General features: G+C 34.6%; 1 protein-coding gene and 1 non-coding gene across 16 annotated transcripts in view; both read left to right on the forward strand.

The window, feature by feature from the left end:
- The window catches only part of rut (adenylate cyclase rutabaga), a 218,580-nt gene that overhangs the window by 160,276 nt on the left and 35,234 nt on the right, over window positions 1-23,070 (forward strand). For all 15 annotated transcript variants that reach the window (XM_076409069.1, XM_076409070.1, XM_076409058.1 and 12 more), the window contains 2 exons: window positions 18,975-19,261; window positions 19,329-19,473. In XM_076409069.1, coding sequence (XP_076265184.1) covers window positions 18,975-19,261; window positions 19,329-19,473 — 432 coding nt within the window. The remainder of the gene's footprint in view (window positions 1-18,974; window positions 19,262-19,328; window positions 19,474-23,070) is intronic.
- LOC143200380 (U6 spliceosomal RNA) lies at window positions 11,131-11,237 on the forward strand. Its single transcript, XR_013006709.1, has one exon. It is a non-coding gene; the product is annotated as a U6 spliceosomal RNA (small nuclear RNA).

Genomic DNA, 23,070 nt, shown 5'->3' on the forward strand with positions numbered 1-23,070 from the left:
GTGAAAAATGTTTAAAATCATTCAAGTTATGTTTTATATCATTATTAGATCGCGTACTAACATTATTTCAACGATAGGTCTAAAACTTTCCATTTTAGAATGAAAAAATTTGTATAATATATAATAATCAATGTGGATTCATCATTATCACCATCTTTCTGACAATATATAGATACCATATCCAAATAATGATTTTGATTGAATAGCTATCACCTGGCCAAGCGTCGTCATCATGAGAGAATAACTTTTACTTCTGTTGCTCGCTATTATTGGTCTTTTTGTAACAATACGTCGTTCACTTTGATCAATTAATGTCCGTAAGCTCAACTGCCAAGTTGTCTAGATGCTACTTGAGCGTTTGACCTGGGGTTTCGTTCACTATGAAGTGATATCCATAAATTCAATGCCAAGTTGTCTGAAAGTTCTAATTCTATTTTCAGCTAGGCTTTTGTTCACTAAGTTTCATGGTTTTATTATCTTTATTATCAGTCAATAAGTTGTTATAGTTAAAATAAAGTTGCGGTGAAAAGTAACAGGACAAGATAGAAGACCAATAAAAAAAATCTGTTGAATATCAACAAAATATATAAACATATAACAACAGAAATTAAAAATATACAAGTCAAAATAACAGAACAGTAGAAAGATATAAAGAATTCTCAAGCACGAAACTAGAACAGAAAGAGAAAATAATACAACAACTAGGATATCGGGACCTGGACAATTGATACCAAAAGCACAAAAACTGAGACTGCAAATAATCTAGAAGAAAACAAAGAAAGAAAGTGAAAACATGTCACCATCAGTGCTGATTAAACATTGTTATTTGTTGGAAATAGGAATAGTAGAAGATGAAATTAGAAAAAATTGTCGGTTATTCTCAACAAATCTGACTGAAATACAGCCAAACTTCAAACAACATATTGTTTACACCGTCTAGTGAGATTCTTTCAGTGCTTCTGTTAAATATGTCTTCTGAATCAATAACAATTCCAGAATAAGTCGATTAGTACCGACAGTACTGACAATAAACTTTTTTCTATTATTTTTTCTAACAGTTTTCTATTATTTCTAAATAATAATCTATTAAATAAATAACGGATCAGGATCTATGTGAATGTTGATAACGTTCTATAACACATAGATGGTTTCAAAATAATGTATATTTGCATGATATTTCTTGTTTTTTTTTTGTTTGAATATAACAGTCTTTTATTAGATACGCTTAATAAAACTTTAATTATAAATTAATAGTGCAACCCAATATTGCCCCCTATGAGATCAAGTAAGTTGTATTATGAATCAATAGATCAATATATTTCACTTTAAGACAAATTGAGAGTACTAATGTCAAGAAATTGGGAAAAAATAATCTAAAAATAAATATATATATACAAAAATGTACTTTTATCTGAACTTGGCTTAACATTGTGCGATGTCATAAACGGTACTGAAACAACTTATGAACTTTGTTTAATTTCTTTTCTAAGAACAATCAAACGGTATGTTTGAAAATAAAATTTTACGACCAACGAGGCCTAATATGGAGTCCCAAGGCGCAGTCAGTCCATGAACTTCCAGTAGCAAACTAATACAATATATTTTGCCAATAGAAAATATTATATCGTAAGTTTCCAAGCTCTCGCCGACAGCTTATAAAGCCATCAATCATAATCGGTACATAACATAGTGATTAACATAGACGCTCCCTATATACGAGCACGTTGACGCAAAAAAAATGTAATTTTAGATACCCTGCATTGCGCATTAAAATCGATACCTTTGCATAGGTAACACCTACAAGAACGATTCATACTTAACTTACAGCACAGTGGAAACAATCAAGCTTTTTATGGTATAGTCTTCCCATTAAAATCACCCTAATATCAAACCAAAAAGTCTATAGAGCTATAGAGGGAGTATTGAAGGACATAATAGTTCCTTATACGACAGGAAACAAAAGAAAATCTACGGGAAAATTGCAATGAATGGGTAAAATCACGGTAACTCTGAAACAATATCCTTGGGGAGGGAAAGTATTGCACTATGGGTTTATTAAAGGTTGAACGCGATTTCGTTCGTAGGACAGGTACAAATTGCACGTCAAGATGCAGTGTTTTAAAATCTCAATAAAAAACTAAATCAAGTAACAAATTGAACATATATAAATATTTTGAGAGTTTCGCCTTGTCCAGGAGAAAAATGTTGGCATTTTTCCATACATATAATCAGTCGTTCTTGTCATTGTCAAGTTGTACTGTGAAAAGTATATTTTCAAATAATAAGAAAATAGTACTTCAACTATTTGCGCGTGGTTAATAAGTATGTTTCGTGATATCCGTTATACAATTTAACTATTCTGACATCTGTTTATACCATCTATCCGAAAAACTATAAATCCTATTACAGTTTAATATGGATGGAACGTTTATGGTTTATTTTATCCTGAAATATATATAATGCCTCTCCCGCAGCTCATTTGCTTCCATCTCCAACATCAACCTGTCGTTATTAAAGAAACCTATAGTAAAAATTTGATAATGAACATGTTCTAATAATACATTAATAGGCTAGAACCAAAAAAGACTATAATTTCAGAACATAATTTATTAATAATTAGAGCATAAGGTTTATGACATTTACGTAAAAGAGAACATATCTGTGGAATGATTTTAAACAAATGTACGAACATATTTGAAGCCGTCTTTCCAGTATTTTATACCTGATAATGAAGAAGTCCTATATCTGTGATGGTTATGTCAATATTAGGTTAAATCAAGTTTCATATAACTACAAGTACTACTACGTCGAAAAGCTATACAGGGCTAATTCCACACAAGGTTTCTGTTATAGAACCCCAACTATTTTTAAGAAAATGTTTCTGAAATAAAGGTCATTGAAATTATACAGTCGAAAACCAAAAAAAAGCTAATAAAAAACAACAATCGCCCACTTTTTAGATCTAATACGTTCCTCCTTAATCTGTACTTCTCTATTAGGTTCTCTCAAAACCCATTACTATTTGTATTATCTTCATAGCCAGGATCCAACAAGATTTGTTGCATCATGTTCTACAACTTTTTCCTGATATTTTTTTTTTTTGGTGATACCATGTCGAGAGAACCATATTCTCTGCACAGCAATGTCTGTCCTAAACAGGGTTGGCAATAACAATTTATCAAATTCCCCAAATTGGGGAGAAAAATTTGCTGATTCTCCTCAAAATGGTTTTAAGAAATGAAACAAGTCTCAATCTTTATAATAATAATTATGACTGCAGCGACGGATGAGGTCGTTTCAGCCTAGAGCTGCTAAGCTCTGGCTCATGTCGACCAGCTCGCGAACAAGCGAGCTTTCAGAAGAATTTGAGTTGAGTTGTTGTTTGTGGAAGGATTGAGATGTGAAGTGTTTGATTTCTGGAGTGTCAGTTTCCCTATGAATTTGATTATTTCTGACAAACCATGGTGCGTTTAAGATTCTCCTGACGAGCTTATTTTGGAAAACTTGAAGCCGTTTCACCTGTTTGGGTGTAACGGACTTGAAGTAGACATAGAGGAGCACGAACCGAATTAACAACTTGCATAAGCATTTGATGGAGATGTGAAGTCTGCTAGAACGGCAGATTCGAGAAGATAGCAGCTTTACTATCCCCGAACGTTTCTGGATTTGGAAATGCCAACTGAACTGTCGGTCGAAGTGGAGACCTAAGTAAGTTCTTATGGAAAATGATGGCCTGGGTTTTCAGGTGGTTGATTTGCAGCCTCCAGAATTTGAACCACTTGACCGCATGATCGGGCTGCTTCTGTAAACGTTCTTGAATTGTAACCTCGAAGCTAGAGGCCGTGAAGAAAGCAGTATCGTCAGCCTAAAACTCGACGTCAATGTACTCTTTTCTCGGCAGATCTGAAATAAGGCTAAATATTTACGATGATATGACAAATTGCCCGCAGATAGGGGATTCCGCACAAATTGGCAACGCTGTTCCCGGATTACTCAAAGACAACGACGACGAAGTCCATCAATAACATTCCCATACCTGAAAGCCTTCGAACCGAATGGAAAGCAATTCGATATTATTGTCAAATAAACCCGAGGAAGAAGAAAGAAAAAAAAAAGTCGACTACCAAGCAACGCTGGAAATCGGGCAACGATATCAAATGAGCCTGAGGAGCGGGCACGCAGGGAAAAAATGCCTGGATATAACGGAGTCACGTCCCATCTAACCAAGAATAATTCAATCGGAATAAATGAGAATCCAGGTCCCGGTTGGGGTTGAGTGCGACTGTCCTTAAGATGTATATCGCTAATAAAGGCAGCGCAGGCGATTTTAATGAATTAATATTAATTATTTTCTATTGTTTCTTGCATAAAATTCAGAAGTACTATTAGTTTGAGTGCTGTCGCTTATATATTTGGCCGTATTTCCTCCGGAACAGTTTACTTTATGTTGAAACTTTTCTGCTTTCATTCAAAATTCATACAAACTGAAATTTGTTTGGTTTATGTCATATTTCTTATATATTATAAATTCTGAAGCAATTTAACATGGATTTTCGTTTCTTTCGCCCCAAAATACATATATTTTGATAGTTTTATCTTTACTGGGAAACGTGAATATTTGTGATTTTTAGCCATATTCAAGTTTTTATTATCATTTCTGTTCAATTAATCACAGGTCAATGATAATTGCGGTTGTTATAAACAATTTTACGCCAAATCGAACGATAGTATAATAATTTTTATATAACCTTTAATTTTTAAGTTATATAAGGAAAAGTGTAATTGCTAAAATTGGACGGATTTCTGTTTATGTCAAATAACTTAAAAACTACAGATTCTAGAACGATTTAGTACGGATATTTGTCTCTTTTGTTTTTGTTTCCATATATATAGTCGCGAAAATTTACGATTTTTTGCCATTTTCAACTTTTTTGCTGTCATTTCCGTTCGACTAATGACAAATTAATGAAAATTACAAAAAATATGAAGAATTTTACGCTGAATCGGATGGTTGTATGATAATTTTTATATAACCTTTAATTTTTAAGTTATATAAAAATTGGACGGATTTCTGTTTATATCAAATAATTTAAAAACTACAGATTCTAGAACGATTTAGTACGGATATTTGTCTCTTTTGTTTTTGCAAATTTTCCATATATATAGTCATGAAAATTTACGATTTTTTGCCATTTTCAACTTTTTTGCTGTCACTTCCGTTCGAACAATGACAAATTAATGAAAATTACAAGGAATATAAAGAATTTTACGCTGAATCGGATGGTTGTATAATAATTTTTATATAACCTTTAATTTTTAGGTTATATAATGAAAAGTGTAATTGCTAAAATTGGACGGATTTCTGTTTATGTCAAATAATTTTAAAACTACAGATTCTAGAACGATTTAGTACAGATATTCGTCTCTTTTGTCCTAAAATACATATATTTTGAGAGTTTTATCTTTATCCGAGAGGTAAAACATTTTGCCACTTTTTCCATATATATAGTCGCGAAAATTTACGATTTTTTGCCATTTTCAACTTTTTTGCTGTCATTTCCGTTCGACTAATGACAAATTAATGAAAATTACAAAAAATATGAAGAATTTTACGCTGAATCGGATGGTTGTATGATAATTTTTATATAACCTTTAATTTTTAAGTTATATAAGGAAAAGTGTAATTGCTAAAATTGGACGGATTTCTGTTTATGTCAAATAACTTAAAAACTACAGATTCTAGAACGATTTAGTACGGATATTTGTCTCTTTTGTCCTAAAATACATATATTTTGAGAGTTTTATCTTTATCCGAGAGGTAAAAAATTTTGCCACTTTTTCCATATATATATAGTCGGGAAAATTTACAATTTTTTGCCATTTTCAACTTTTTTGCTGTCATTTCCGTTCGACTAATGACAAATTAATGAAAATTATAAAGAATATGAAGAATTTTACGCTGAATCGGATGGTTGTATGATAATTTTTATATAACCTTTAATTTTTAAGTTATATAATGAAAAGTGTAATTTCAAAAATTGGACGGATTTCTGTTTATGTCAAACAACTTAAAAACTACAGATTCTAGAACGATTTAGTACGGATATATGTCTCTTTTGTCCTAAAATACATATATTATAGTCGCGAAAATTTACGATTTTTTGCCATTTTCAACTTTTTTGCTATCATTTCCGTTCGAACAATGACAAATTAATGAAAATTACAAGGAATATAAAGAATTTTACGCTGAATGTTTTATCTTTATCCGAGAGGTAAAAAACATGAAAATTTACGATTTTTTGCCATTTTCAACTTTTTTGCTGTCATTTCCGTTCGAACAATGACAAATTAATGAAAACTACAAGGAATATAAAGAATTTCACACTGAATCGGATGGTTGTATGATAATTTTTATATAACCTTTAATTTTTAAGTTATATAATGAAAAGTGTAATTACTGAAATTGGACGGATTTCTGTTTATGTCAAATAACTTAAAAACTACAGATTCTAGAACGATTTAGTACGGATATTTGTCTCTTTTGTTTTTGCCACTTTTTCCATATATATAGTCATGAAAATTTACGATTTTTTGCCATTTTCAACTTTTTTGCTGTCATTTCCGTTCGAACAATGACAAATTAATGAAAATTACAAGAAATATAAAGAATTTTACGCTGAATCGGATGGTTGTATGATAATTTTTATATAACCTTTAATTTTTAAGTTATATAATGAAAAGTGTAATTACTGAAATTGGACGGATTTCTGTTTATGTCAAACAATTTAAAAACTACAGATTCTAGAACGATTTAGTACGGATATTTGTCTCTTTTGTCCTAAAGTACATATATTTTGAGAGTTTTATCTTTATCCGAGAGGTAAAAAATTTTGCCACTTTTTCCATATATATAGTCATGAAAATTTACGATTTTTTGCCATTTTCAACTTTTTGCTATCATTTCCGTTCGAACAATGAGAAATTAATGAAAATTACAAGGAATATAAAGAATTTTACGCTGAATCGGATGGTTGTATGATAATTTTTATATAACCTTTAATTTTTAAGTTATATAATGAAAAGTGTAATTACTGAAATTGGACGGATTTCTGTTTATGTCAAATAACTTAAAAACTACAGATTCTAGAACGATTTAGTACGGATATTTGTCTCTTTTGTCCTAAAGTACATATATTTTGAGAGTTTTATCTTTATCCGAGAGGTAAAAATTTTTGCCACTTTTTCCATATATATAGTCATGAAAATTTACGATTTTTTGCCATTTTCAACTTTTTTGCTGTCATTTCCGTTCGAACAATGACAAATTAATGAAAATTACAAGGAATATAAAGAATTTTACACTGAATCGGATGGTTGTATGATAATTTTTATATAACCTTTAATTTTTAAGTTATATAATGAAAAGTGTAATTACTGAAATTGGACGGATTTCTGTTTATGTCAAATAACTTAAAAACTACAGATTCTAGAACGATTTAGTACGGATATTTGTCTCTTTTGTCCTAAAGTACATATATTTTGAGAGTTTTATCTTTATCCGAGAGGTAAAAAATTTTGCCACTTTTTCCATATATATAGTCATGAAAATTTACGATTTTTTGCCATTTTCAACTTTTTTGCTGTCATTTCCGTTCGAACAATGACAAATTAATGAAAATTACAAGAAATATAAAGAATTTTACGCTGAATCGGATGGTTGTATGATAATTTTTATATAACCTTTAATTTTTAAGTTATATAATGAAAAGTGTAATTTCAAAAATTGGACGGATTTCTGTTTATGTGAAACAATTTAAAAACTACAGATTCTAGAACGATTTAGTACGGATATTTGTCTCTTTTGTCATATATTATAGTACTGTTCATTATGAATGTTTTATAAAGATATTAACTCGTACCGTTACATAACCGCCCTTTTCACCTGATTTAGCTCCGTTCGACTTGACGAATATTACAGAATAGAAGAAAATACTGTAGTATTGCATATTTCAGCATTTATATTGTTTTAACATATTTCCGCATCAACAAATTAATTACAGATTATTTAACAACCCAGAAATGTATTTGGAATAAACTCTTCATAGCTAAATAATTGAAACGCGTCATCTTCTAAGAGATATCCCGGAGATATTCGGGTAATAGTCCCGCCGAAGCATCGCTGGAGTATCATTTCCTTGCATAAATAAATTTTAATGGAAATATTAAGTGACGTCGACGTTTAGAGACGTCCTAACAAAAAAACGAACGGGCCCAGACAGTTTCCCATTTTAAGAATATTCGTTATTCTGAATAGTTTTCATATTTTTCGTGGTCGAGAAATGAAATAGGCAAGATATTAAGTTGTTGAAAATATTATTTTATTTAAGAGAAAAAAGAGGCGACTCGTTGAATATCAAGCGACACTGAGGTTTTACAGCTTAAATGTTTCTTACTTGGAATAATGTATGGCCAGGAGTCGTTGAGTATCTTCAGCCCACCTTTTGTGGCCTTACAGCTTCAGCTGCGCTACTTTTGCCCGAACTCCACTTAATTAGACCAAGAAACGCTTCGAATAATTGGAATAATTTATGGCCAGGGGTCGTTGAGTATCTTCAACCCACCTTTTGTGACCTTACAGCTTCAGCTGCCATACCTTTGCCCGAACTCCACTTAATTACACCAAGAAACGCTTCGAATAATTGGAATAATTTATGGCCAGGGGTCGTTGAGGATCTTCAACCCACCTTTTGTGACCTTACAGCTTCAGCTGCCATACCTTTGCCCGAACTCCCTTTAATTACACCAAGAAACGCTTCGAATAATTGGAATAATTTATGGCCAGGGGTCGTTGAGCATCTTCAACCCATCTTTTGTGACCTTACAGCTTCCGCTGCCATACCTTTGCCCGAACTCCATTTAATTACACCAAGAAACGCTTCGAATAATTGGAATAATTTATGGCCAGGGGTCGTTGAGTATCTTCAACCCACCTTTTGTGACCTTACAGCTTCAGCTGCCATACCTTTGCCCGAACTCCACTTAATTACACCAAGAAACGCTTCGAATAATTGGAATAATTTATGGCCAGGGGTCGTTGAGCATCTTCAACCCACCTTTTGTGACCTTACAGCTTCAGCTGCCATACCTTTGCCCGAACTCCATTTAATTACACCAAGAAACGCTTCGAGTAACTGTGAAACGATGGCTAATCCAACCTCAACTTGTCTTTTTTTCTTGATAATTAATTTTATTCGGATTAATTCAATGAATTCAAAAGAGAGTCAGTTATAATATAATATATAATGAAAAGAAGAGGCTACTGGTTGAACAGTTGCAGTTAAAAATCATCCTGACGTCTATTTTTAGATATCTCACTGGTGACACCATTCAAAATAGATGGCCCCTCAGATCACACATGCAGCCCGTGGCCAGTACAGTACTAGTCCTATAATGCACCATAAATACATCATTGTGACAACTCTTTTTATAGTATTTTATTAATGAGACACTGGTTCCAATTAAATATTCTGGATCCGCGCGTCCTCTTGTGAATATTAAAAATAGACACACACACACCACCGCACACAAGGTCCTCATTAATTAACATTTCCGCCGCCTGTTCGGAATCAAAGTTTTGTGACCAAAGTGCGTCTGTGACGACTGTTACGTCATTATCGGCACTTGCGGTTTTTTCAATGGGCTTGTTTGTCTGGCGTCTGCGGCCAGGAATCCAGCGACTGATTTGCTTCGCAAATGAAGGCCGATGACGACACGAAGAATGTACAAACAGAATATCGATTCCTTCTCGTTGGTTGTTTCATCGCTCAGTAACACATCACTACATAGTATAAAACAAAGTCGCCTTTTCTGTCCCTATATCCCTATGTGCGCTTAAATCTTTAAAACTACGCAACGGATTTTGATGCGGTTTTTTTCAATAGATAGAGTGATTCAAGAGGAAGGTTTATATGTATAATACATGCATAATATACTAAGGCAACATTGCTAATTTTAGAGGTTTCTAACGTGATGTCGTAAATTAACCTATTTTTTTAGGCTTATTTAGCAATTAGCAAAAACGCTGCCTAACCCTACGAGTTAGATCAAATTAATGTACTACAGTATTGTACACTATAAAAAGGTCTACAAAAAAGTCCGCGATGGTATATGTTTATCTTTTAGGGATAACCCACATTAACCATTTTTATTGTTTACTTTTTACGTGAGAAAATGGCTTATTTACGAAGCTATTTTAAGCAATACGGCATTAATCCTTATCGAATTAAGTACCTTAAATACAGTGTGCAATTAATATAGATCAATATGGTTCCTTACAGCATGTAAATTAAACAAATATTTTCGGAGATATTACAAATTTAAAATTTGCTTTTAAAAATGTGTAATGTAATAAAAATTGTATGAATTTAGATATTCCAAAGATAGCTGGAAATCTTCATAGTAAGTATAGGGGAAGAGGAATTGTTTTACTCCAAATTTAATGCGTGCAGGCCAAGGGCAGTAATGAATGAACCAAAAATACTGGATCGATTTTAATCATGTTTTCATTGAGTGACATAGGCATATATATTTTATGCCCGTGCAAAGTCGGAGCGGGCCGCTATGTTTTTATATACAACGTTCATATTTTTTCTGTAGTGTATTTAATTTAGTATCAGCATTGCACCCGTGCGAAGCCGGGGCGGGTCGCTAGTCAATTATATGTGGTTGTTGTGTCGCTTTCGGTTTTATCGATTTTGTACGGATCGGTTACTTCCTGATTCGACTACAAGGAGTGTGAATTAATTTCCAGTGAGTTGTTGCCATTCATGAACGATTACAAGCGATGGGAGAGCTTCTTGGGATGAGAAGATGGATGCCACACGAATTGAATGACAGGCAAAGAGGACATTGAAAATTCAGGCTGTCCTTAATGCTCTTTATCTTCGGTGTCAAAATCACCACTTTTAAAACGTCGAGACTAGTATTCATGTGTTGAAATCGATGAAGCAAGATCGCCATAAGCTTCATACAGCATTCTATGAACTTAGCCGCCTTTTTCTTCGAAGTGAATTCAATAATTTGCTAAATTCAGGCATTTTTAACACGCTGAAAAAATATCTTACGCGCACTGTACTCGCTTCAGTGGTACATACAGTAATATTGGAACGATACAGAGAAGATTAGCATGGTCCCTGCGCAAGGATGAGGCGCAAAATCGCGAATCCTTTCATATTTTTCCAGTGCTACATCAGCGCAGCTCCCCCCTATGTGAAGAAACTAGACCCAGTTCAAATCACCGCCCTGAGAATTATATTGGGAACATTCCGCACTAGCCCTGTTGGAAGCCTACAATGTGAGGCAGAGATCCCATCACTCGAGGGCTTGCAATCGACCGATGATTGTGATCCCTGTTGCAACAGAATTACGGCTATATCACCATGGCAGTTCTCGAATATACCTATAGATTTTTTCATGAAGGTTCTGCAAAAAGAAACAATCGGTCCCTCTAAAGCAAAACGGCTCTTCTGGTAGATACTTGAGGAGAACTGTCCGAACCGTCTTGCCATTTACCCAGATGGTTCAAAGCGTGAAGACTTCGTGGGTGCTGCATATACTTGAAGTGTATTACACAACATTACAAAAGATGAAAGTATCATATACTTCTGGGTCCCCTCTCATAGGGGAATACCCGGAAATGAAAAAGCCGAGCTTCCTCGACCAAACTAAGTGTGCTGTTTTACAAGGAGGACGCTAAAACATGCATGAAAGCTCTCTATAGACAATTCTATCAACTAAACTGAGGCCCTCTTACGAAGAACAATAAGTTATGGGAGATCAAGAGCGTCTACAATAAGTTTCTCAACATCAGTAACATTAGTAAGTTAAAATTGCGTATCCTCGCTCAACTGCAGACTTACCCACGAGCACTTATTGAAAGGACGGGCCCTACCCTTGTCTGACCAGTATCACACTCAGCTGATCATCAAACACATCTTTCTAGACTGTCGGAAGCATGGAGTTCTAGGGCAGTCACTCGGGATGCCGAGGTCATTCGAGCAATTGGTCCCGAGCAACTAGGCCCGCTGATTCACTTTTTGACAGCCGCTTTTGACCTGCTCCAACACTTATAACGTCCACTGAGAAATTAGATTTATGTTCTTTTACACTCTAATTGATTTATTATTCTAAATGTGTTGTCTTTATTATTATTTATTTATCTTACATTTTATATATACCAAGACGAAGATGTACGAATCCTTTGCTGTATAAACTGTGAGAGAGGAGAGGACGGAGATGGTTGTATGAAGCAGTTAATTTTATATGTGCTTATATTATCCAGCGGTAGTATAAGCGAGGCGGAGATGTAACAGATCAATTGAAAAGTCCCCGGCCTGACGCATAGATGGCGCTACTAGAATTAAATCCTAACCTAGTTACCTAACTAGTTAGCCCTAACCCTCAAAAGATGCGTGTGTAAATTTGACAGCTGCGAATCATTAGTTTGTGAATTATAGCATTTCGAGTAAAGCAACTTTTGTTATTGTGATAAAAAGGAATTTCGCGTGTTGATAAAATATTACTTTTTGAAGGGAAAAAATACAGCTGAAGCAAAAATTCGGTTTGATGCCGAGTTTCCGGAGGCTGCCCCAGGAAAATCAACCATCAAGTTTAGACGTAGTGAAATGAGCACCGAAGACGGTGAACGCAGTGGACGCCCAAAAGAAGTTGTTACCGACGAAAACATTTAAAAAATCAACAAAATTATTTTGAATGACCGTCAATTGAAATTGAATGAAAGAAGAAGACACTCTAACGATATCGACTGAACGTGTACATCATATCATTCACGAATATTTGGGTATGAGAAAGCTCTGTGCAAAGTGGATGCCGCTCGAACTGACTTTTGACTCATCCACCGTATTCTTCAGATCTTGCCCCCAGCGACTATTTTTTGTTCGAATATTCGTCGATTGAAGAGGTGATCGCCGAAGCTGAGGCCTATTTTGAGGCAAAGAACAAATCGGACTACAAAAATGGCATTGAAAAGTTAGAGGGTCGCTATAATGAGTGTATCACCCTTGAAAGGAATTATGTTGAATAATTTTTAAACTTTTCAATTGACCTATTATTTAAACTAAGTACTACATTGTAACCGTCCCTAAATATGCCAAGAAGCTGATAATCTGACAACTAATAACTTATTTTCTAATTTAGCATTGTTATAGATAAAACCTGTCACAAAATTTAAAATCTCTTCAGTCTTTCAATGTGTCAATGTCCTCTAGTGATTCAGTTTCCCATTATATATTTCCATGTTTTGTAGTTAAAACTTGAAGAATACACACTAACAGCATTCGTTTTAAATCTCTTAAAATTAATTTGCAGGTCTGAAATGTACATCGCCGTCGCAATGTACCTCAAGCACGGTTCAACGAGCGCCCCATTCTCTCTATTTTGCGCGCGATAATCGCGGAAACCAATAATATGCCCGTTCCGTTTTTAACAACGGTCGTCAGCCGACGGAATCGATTCCCTCTCGATCGTATTTTATTTTCGAGCACACGATACGAATAGAACCGTAAATAACCGACATTAAAACGAGCCCCCGGGGCGATCTTAATCCGCATTAAAAGGTAAATGGCGTGCGAAAGCGCCCACGGGCCCCCTTCCTCCGTTTTACCGAAGCAGAAACGTGGTAGCTTTGTCGATTTACCGAAAGGTTTCCGTGCGGTGATCGGGCATGACGGGCCCGATGGAAATACAATGCTCCGGCACGAACGGCGACCATGTAAAATCATCGGCGATGCGAATATACGAGATGTTGGATGGTGGGCACAAGCCGGAACATTCGGTGCGATTTTACACAGAAAATTCAAAATGCCCAGGAGCAGAACTGAATTCGGCGAATAGATTTTGTAACCTTGCTTACTTCCCATGTTTGCCGCATGAGTTTCAGCGCTTAGTGCCAAAAGGAATCATGTTCCAGGACACGTGAATCCAGCTAACAAACTTAGCCAGACTGGAAAGAACTGGCGGGATTATGAGTAACATTGGTTTTGGTTTCGAGAAAATAACCCTGTTTTCCCTTGCAATTTAAATATTACTCCAAAGATGTTTTTAAATGATAAATGTGTGTTTCAACAACTTCACAGACGCACACCACATAGTCCCAAACGAACAATTCGGTTTCCGTGCCAAACATTCAAGCTGCTCGCGTCGCAACAACAATCCACCAGATATTAAGGCAAGTTCGAAAAACTGGAGCCATCTTTTTAGATGTTTCCAAAGCTTTCGATCAAGTATGGCCCCACGGTCTAACATTCAAAGCAAAACAGCTTGGTCTACTGAATGACCTAATCTCCCTGATAGATTCATACTTGAACGGTAGGTCTTTTCAAGTGAGGATCGGTGACGCAGTCTCCTCTCATAAACAGATTTCCGCAGGAGTCCCGCAAGGTGCTCTACTAGCCCCTGCCCTGTTCAAACTTTACATGACTGATTTCCCACTCCACAAACATTCCCACACATCATTCTATACGGATGATACAGCTTTACCACCTGTAACAGTCCCACGCTATTCGCGACAGATTTATGTAGAAAATCAAATGGCCAATACTTTGAAAAAAAAATCTTCTATTTTCTTTAAAATTATTTAGTTTTTTCCGAAAAAAAACACGCTGATGGCTGGTATTTGTAAAAAGTATCTTAGTATCCCACTATTAGTATCTATTTCCATCTAGTAGATCCCATAGTCAGTTTTTGTGAATTTGTCACATTGGCCACCTCGAAATATATTTAAAAAATTGCATAACATCTTGGAAAATTAGGGAATATTCCGAAGAATCTTTCCGGTGGTAACGTCAGATGTCATCCGACAACATTAATACTGCCAAGACCAAATATATAAATGCCATCCCCTATACTATCATAAAAATGACTCAAGTGAAGCTAAGTCTGTTGAATAAGCTCGATATTATCGCATTTCGATTGAATATTCGTGAATTAACGACCGTATAGAAGTATCTAAATTAGAACTGTAGAAGCCCAGTACTTACAAAAAAAAAACGCTAATGCCTTTCCATCACACCTGGTATTTGTAAGAAATATCCTTCTTAATATCCCACAATACAAAAAAACGCTAATGGCTTTCCATCACACCTGGTATTTGTAAGAAATATCCTTCTTAGTATCCCACAATTTATTTCCATCTAGTAGATCCCAGAATCACTTTTTATGAATTTGTCACATTGACCACCTCGAAACATATGAAAAATAATTGTATAACATCTTGGAAAATTACGGAATGTTCCAAAGAATGTTTTGTTTAAGAATGCCAAGTTTCCGATGGTAACGTCAGATGTCGTCCGACAACATTAATACTACCGAGATCTAATATATAAATGCCATCACCTATACTATCATAAAAATGACTCAAGTGAAGCTAAGTCTGTTGAATAAGCTCGATATTATCGCATTTCGATTGAATATTCCTGAATTAACGACCGTATAGAAGTATCTAAATTAGAACTGTAGAGGGCCAATACTTACAAAAAAACGCTAATGGCTTTCCATCACACCTGGTATTTGTAAGAAATATCCTTCTTAGTATCCCACAATCTATTTCCATCTAGTAGATCCCAGAATCACTTTTTATGAATTTGTCACATTGACCACCTCGAAACATATGAAAAATAATTGTATAACATCTTGGAAAATTACGGAATGTTCCAAAGAATGTTTTGTTTAAGAATGCCAAGTTTCCGATGGTAACGTCAGATGTCGTCCGACAACATTAATACTACCGAGATCTAATATATAAATGCCATCCCCTATACTATCATAAAAATGACTCAAGTCAAGCAAAGTCTGTTGAATAAGCTCGATATTATCGCATTTCGATTGAATATTCCTGAATTAACGACCGTATAGAAGTATCTAAATTAGAACTGTAGAGGGCCAGTACTTACAAAAAAAACGCTAATGGCTTTCGATCACACCTGGTATTTGTAAGAAATACTTACAAAAAAACGCTAATGGCTTTCCATCAGACCTGGTATTTGTAAGAAATATCCTTCTTAGTATCCCACAATTTATTTCCATCTAGTAGATCCCAGAATCACTTTTTATGAATTTGTCACATTGACCACCTCGAAACATATGAAAAATAATTGTATAACATCTTGGAAAATTACGGAATGTTCCAAAGAATGATTTGTTTAAGAATGCCAAGTTTCCGATGGTAACGTCAGATGTCGTCCGACAACATTAATACTACCGAGATCTAATATATAAATGCCATCACCTATACTATCATAAAAATGACTCAAGTGAAGCTAAGTCTGTTGAATAAGCCCGATGTCATCACAAATTCGACGGAATATTCCTGAATTAACAACCGTATAGAAGTATCCAAATTAGAACTGTAGAGAAAGAAAACGCTGTATTAGAAAAAAAACGCAAATGGCTTTCCGTCATCCATGGTATTTGTAAGAAAATGGGAATAATATGCCGATGAACAGAGGCATTATCCTCTTTTTTTCAACCAAATTTACCTCAAATGACCCAGAAATGTTCGATCACTTTTGTCCCAAAATATGTTTTTTTTTTCTGACGAGATAATAAATTAACGTATTCTTTTTGTTACACGCCAGAAAACACATCGTCAGACAAGAGAAACGCAGACGCAGCGAAAGTTGATTTTAAAATTAATTTCCTTTATGGCTCCCCGCAAAAAGTAGGCATCCTTCGCCAGCGACAATGGGACACCGCGAGAATCCTTTGTCATTTCCAAGTTAAATTAGTCCGTCAACTAAAAATAAACATAATTCATATTTCTTCTGGCTTGCCCTAATCCCTGTCGTAACCCCGCTGTGTAGGTTTGTATGGCGCACTTCCTTTATTCCGTATTCGATACGGCGGGCAACATCTGGTTTTCTATATTTTTTAATATATGACGGTCGTTAAAACGGCCTGGAGTAATGTTGCGCGGCTTCTCATATAACAGAACCTTTGGAAAGATCAAAGTTCGTCCCTTGTTTACGCGGTTACAACAGTTTGGAGTCAAAATTATTCATAATATTGAAATTATTTCCTGTTTAGAATGCTTGTACCATTAATTTGATGCTTCTTAAGTACAAATCAGTTACATATAATTAACGATATAAAAGACTTACAATTTAAATAACAACTGGAAACCGTATCCCTGTTAAGCAATGCTCTTCTACATTTCGGTTTATAGTTACCATGTGTAAAATCTACATTACAAAACCTTTTGCTCTAATTTAAGACCTCAGAAGAGATTCCCATCAGTTTTTCATTATTTATTTCTAAAAGCCATTTGTGACGTAGAGCAGGATCTCTAGGAAAGCTGGGTATTATATTTGAAATGGTACTACATCCATAAGATTTAAACAAATCATTTTAAAAAATAAGAATATTTAACACATAAGTTTATAAGTTTTTTAAGTTTGCTTTTTCAGCCATGTTAAAAAGTGCTCCAATTCTAAAGAGATACTTTCAACAAAAACTTAAACCGAGATTCTTTGTATATAAATCAAATTGTTTCTATAGCAAGCATAGAATTACCAAGAATGTCCAAAATATCCAGTAACTTATTGATTATTTCCACCAAATATAAACATACGACACTATGCCTTCTTATATTTTAGAATAACCTTCTGAAAGCAGAAAGTGTCATATTTCAGCTTTGCTACCGAATTTATACCTCGAGCCACCTAGCGGCCAATTAACAAACTAAAACACTATATCGCATGGACGCATATGTTTTTCCTTGATTCTTTTGATTTTGTCGGTGCCGTTCTGAAAAAGTAAAATAAACCAGTACTACAAACACATGTCTGACCTCCTAAGTAGTAGTACCTAAATATGAGCTAGCTAATATTTAGACCATAGTAATAGTCCATATTTGAAATTGTTAATCGAAGTTAACCTACAAAATCATATATTACAAACAATTAATCAATTGGAAAAAAAATTAATTAGACTTGTATCCTATAAATAAAATATATTCTTACACTGTTTAGCCCTAGTTTTGGTTAGGATAAAATACTATTTTACGTACTTTGTGAAATTTTAAAACACTGAACTGACGAAGTAAAGTTAGAGCGAATGGATGCAACAGAAGATAGTCGTTTGTTACGTCTTTCCATTGTTTGTTATTGATAATTGGCTCTAACCCAATACTAAATAGTGTCCTCTATATATATAGAAATCATAGAGAGAAAAACCTAATACTAACACACCACAACAACAGTTTGGGTTTATTAACAAGCATTCAACAATTGACCAGATCTACATAATAACAGATGTTATTGAAAAAGCCTACGAAAGTAAAAAAGTATACTCAGCCATGTTCTTAGACGTGGCACAAGCGTTCAATAAGGTTTGGCATGAAGGCCTTGTTCATAAACTACAGAAAAAGTTACCAAACAAAACATCGAACTACTAAAATCTTACATTACAACCAGAATGTTTAGAGTTAAAGAAGAAGACGCTTACTCTACAATAAAAGAAGCTAAAGCAGGTGTACCACAAGGAAGTGTACTGGTGCCAATGCTTTACCTAATCTACACTTGTGATATACCACAAATGGAGAATATTACCATGGCTACATTTGCTGATTATACTGCCATAATCATGTATATATGTAATCATGTAATCATATATAAATATATAAAGGCGAAAATATGAAAAGAAATATTTGGATCAATAAAAATTAACAAATTATTTTATTTTATTTGTGGTCCGTTGTCCATTTTGCCAGTCGCACCTGAAACACTCATTATATGCGAATTGATCATGATATCTGATTGTTTTTCTCTAATCTATGAAGTTTCCTTGAAGCCATTGCGTTGTTGATGATATTTATCGATGTTAATTTATCATAAAACTCTTTTAAGACCTTTAAAGACCCTAAATGAAGACAATTAACAATGTAAGACCTTTTGTTTCAGGATAATCATTGCTTACGTATCAAGATCCTTGGTGACTGTTACTACTGCGTCTCCGGATTGCCGGAACCTCGCTCGGACCACGCCCATTGTACCGTGGAGATGGGCCTGGACATGATAGACGCCATAGCCAGCGTCGTGGAGGCCACCGACGTGCAACTGAACATGCGGGTCGGGATCCATTCCGGTAGGGTTCTCTGCGGTGTCCTCGGTCTGCGAAAGTGGCAATACGACGTCTGGTCCAACGACGTCACGTTGGCGAACAACATGGAAGCTGGTGGGGAACCGGGGTAAGAACACCTGACGAGTTATCATTAGGATTTTCCAGCTAAAACCTTTTTGTTTGTCCTTTTCCAGGAGGGTCCACATAACTCAAGCAACTTTGGACTATCTGGGCGGGGAATACGAAGTGGAACCTGGTAATGGTGCATCGAGAAATCAATACCTTCGAGATCACTGCGTCACCACCTACTTTATAGTACCACCAGCTCGAAGACGGAAGGTATTATTACATTACATCTTTTGTTGTTTTTTTTGTGTGTCTATTGAAATAATAATTAACGTCAGTCTGTATGTATCTATATACTAGCTAAATCAGGTCCAAATATATAAATGGCATCCCATATACTATCATAAAAATGACTCAAGTGGAACTAAGTCTGTTGAATAAGCTCAATGTTAACACAATTAGACGAAATATTCCTCAATTAACGACCGTATAGAAATATCCAAATTAGAACTGTGGAGGGCTGTCTCTGATATTTTATTTATTTATTATATAATTTTGACCCATCAACCACTTTGGGGTTTTTAGGACCTGTTATAACACCTCACATATTCTTAACGGTATATATCTACAAAATTAACAAGTGAATATTGAAGTATTATTTTTGTTACGTGGTGATGGGATTTTTTCTAAGTTGTTCCCAATTTTCAACTCACTTCGTTCTAAGTTGTTCCCAATTTTCAACTCACTTCGTTCTAAGAGCTCCATTTTGTGGTTTGTTTGGCTTAGGATTCTGTGCAAACAAGTGGTGGTTCACTGTTTAAGAGCAAGTAAGGATGCTTTATTTTTACCGGGAGATATCTAGTTTAAAGCTGACCCATAGTAATTCTTTATATTCCACAATTTGTTTCCATCTATCAGCTCCCGGAGTCACTTTTTGTGAATTTGTCACGTTGGACACTTCAAAATTTATTTACGAAATGTTCCGAAGAATGTTTTCTGACGTCATATGTCTTTTTGTCATATAACATTTTGTTTCCAAGGTCAAAAATATAAATACCAACCATCGTATTACCACAAAAATGATTCAAGTGGAACTAATTCTGTCGAATTAGCTGGATGACAAAACAATTCTTCTTACTTTAACTATTTAATAGATGGTGTTCCATTGGACTTATCGACAAACTAATACCCAAAAGACCACTTAAGAACGCCGGAATATTGCTCAACGAAAGACCGTATAGAAGAATACAAATTAGAACTGTAGAGGGCGTTGTTTTAAGATTACCTCGTAAATAAATGAGGCCCCGTTATTAACAGTGGACCCTATTTTCTACCCTTTTACTCTGTTTGTGAATACGTAACAACCGCAGAGGAGGAGGGAGGTTTTGCACGCGTAATTTTTGAATGTTCCGAACAGGAAAGATGTTTGCACTCCGTACATTTCAACGACGAAATTATTTAGCTCGATTCTGCGTTTAATTCACGAAAAATTAAATGAGAAACATTTATACAATGCAATCCTTTTTTCGTAGTACTGTTCCTCATTGCCTTTGATATTAATGTTGCTATGGAGTATTCAAACAGGCCCTAAAAATTAAACAGGCTGTTTTCGATTTACCAAATTTAAATAAATTTAATTTTAAGCCAGTGCCGTAATAGCAATTAGCGGGGAAGGTCTTTTGAAAACCCAATTACCCCGCAGCAAACAGGGAATAAAATTATAATTGGTCGGAATAAGTGGGAAATTATTTTTCACGCGATTACCAGTAAACTAAATCACTTTTTTAATTATTAAGTGCTTACATGTAATGTAAATTAAAGTATTTTCCATGGTTTTCTATAACTTTTTACACCGTGTATCAGGCAAGCCATATTTCATCTACCTTAACAAGTTATAATCAGAAGGCGCTATGTCTGGTGAGTAAGCTAGGTGTGGCCGGAAAGTTCCCATTCGAACTGCAGCAGTATATTCTTCACATCTCTTGCATGAGTCTGACTTTTTATCTATTTATCTCAGCTATCTGAAGGTTCTTTGAGATATAGAGTTGGTTTTTGGTTCAGTTTTACAATCTACTCTCTTGTGAAATTGGTTGGTTCTCTGCTCCTTTGTCATTGTATATCAATATCAAAAAAACACCAGGGGTAGTTAGGATATGATGGAGCAAAATTACCATGACTTTGTAAAAGTGTTTTATGGGTTCTTCGTAAACCGAATTCAATACTACCAAATGCAAAGAAGTGTTATATTTTAACAGCTAGTTATTGTAGCTAGTATAGCAATTGTCTTCATTAATACTTTGCATTTTCAGCAACATATATATACTATTCTGACATTTCTAAACATTAAAACCATAATGTTCTTTGATAAGGCCAACTTTCATTTGAATAATCATGTTACCAAACACCAGGTACTAGAGTAACACCAACTTGGAATCAAAGGCATTACGCACCAATCCATCAAACATAAACTTTCTTTTGAGACACCTTGTAACAAGAGATCTTGACCCCACCCTGCATTTTAATACTCATATACATTCTGTTTCATTAATTTGACAGTAAAAATCCAATTAGTTTTTTTATTACACGACGTGTATCGTCGAAGATCCCGAAATGAAATATTCATGGATACAAATAAAGTTTATTAAAGCTCCTCCGCCAATTCAACAGAAAAAAATATACTTGGAACTCTCTAATCAGTTTGGTCTAAATTGCGTTATTTATAGGCCGAAGGTTTATTGACCATTAAAGATTTTATTGACAGCCGATTATTTTTAAGTGGCGAATTGGAACCGTTTCTCATTTACGGGACGGGAGATATCAAAAGTTGGCTTCAGTCAAATGATGATTGAACCGTGGATTTTGGGTCATCGGCTTTTATACAATTACGTCTTTATAGACCATAAGGTGTTCGATTATGTTTCATCTTTTTTTTGTTAATTGTTTTCTCTTGTTGAACAGAATGCATTTTGTTATTAGTATTTAAAAAACTCTTGCATTAACCTGACTTTTATCTATCTGCCTAAACTATCTGAAAGTTCCTTGGGAGTTGAAGTTGGATTTTTGTTCAATATATTTTGCAATTTACTCTCTTGTGAAATTTGTTGGTCCTCTGGTCCTTTATCATTGATATAAAAAACACCACAGATAGTTAAGATATGATGGAGCAGAATTACCATGACTTTATCTCTTCGTAAACCGAATTCAATACTACCAAATGCAAAGAATTGTTATAATTTAACAGCTAGTTATTATAGCTAGTATAGCAATTGTCTTCATTAATACTTTGCATTTTCACCAATATATATCGCTGATTAACTCGACGATACCGTTTTACTTCCGTTAAAATTTATGAAACCCAAAAACCCCCTAATAATATTGTGTATACATTCAAGTAGTACTAGCTTGAGGCTTCTGGACTATTCTGACATTTCTAAACATTAAAACAATAATGTTCTTTGATAAGGCCAACTTTCATTTGAATAGTCATGTTACCAAACACCAGGTACTAGAGTAACACCAACTTGGAATCAAAGACATTACGCACCAATCCATCAAATATAAACTTTCTTTTGAGACACCTTGTAACAAGAGATCTTGACCCCACCCTGCATTTTAATACTCATATCCATTCTGTTTCATTAATTTGACAGTAAAAATCCAATTAGTTTTTTTATTACACGACGTGTATCGTCGAAGATCCCGAAATGAAATATTCATGGATACAAATAAAGTTTATTAAAGCTCCTCCGCCAATTCAACAGAAAAAATATACTTGGAACTCTCTAATCAGTTTGGTCTAAATTGCGTTATTTATAGGCCGAAGGTTTATTGACCATTAAAGATTTTATTGACAGCCGATTATTTTTAAGT

Source organism: Rhynchophorus ferrugineus, unplaced genomic scaffold (genome assembly GCF_030347505.1).
Source record: "Rhynchophorus ferrugineus isolate W39M unplaced genomic scaffold, kcgeb_rfMv2 rfM7, whole genome shotgun sequence".
NCBI lineage: Eukaryota > Metazoa > Arthropoda > Insecta > Coleoptera > Curculionidae > Rhynchophorus > Rhynchophorus ferrugineus.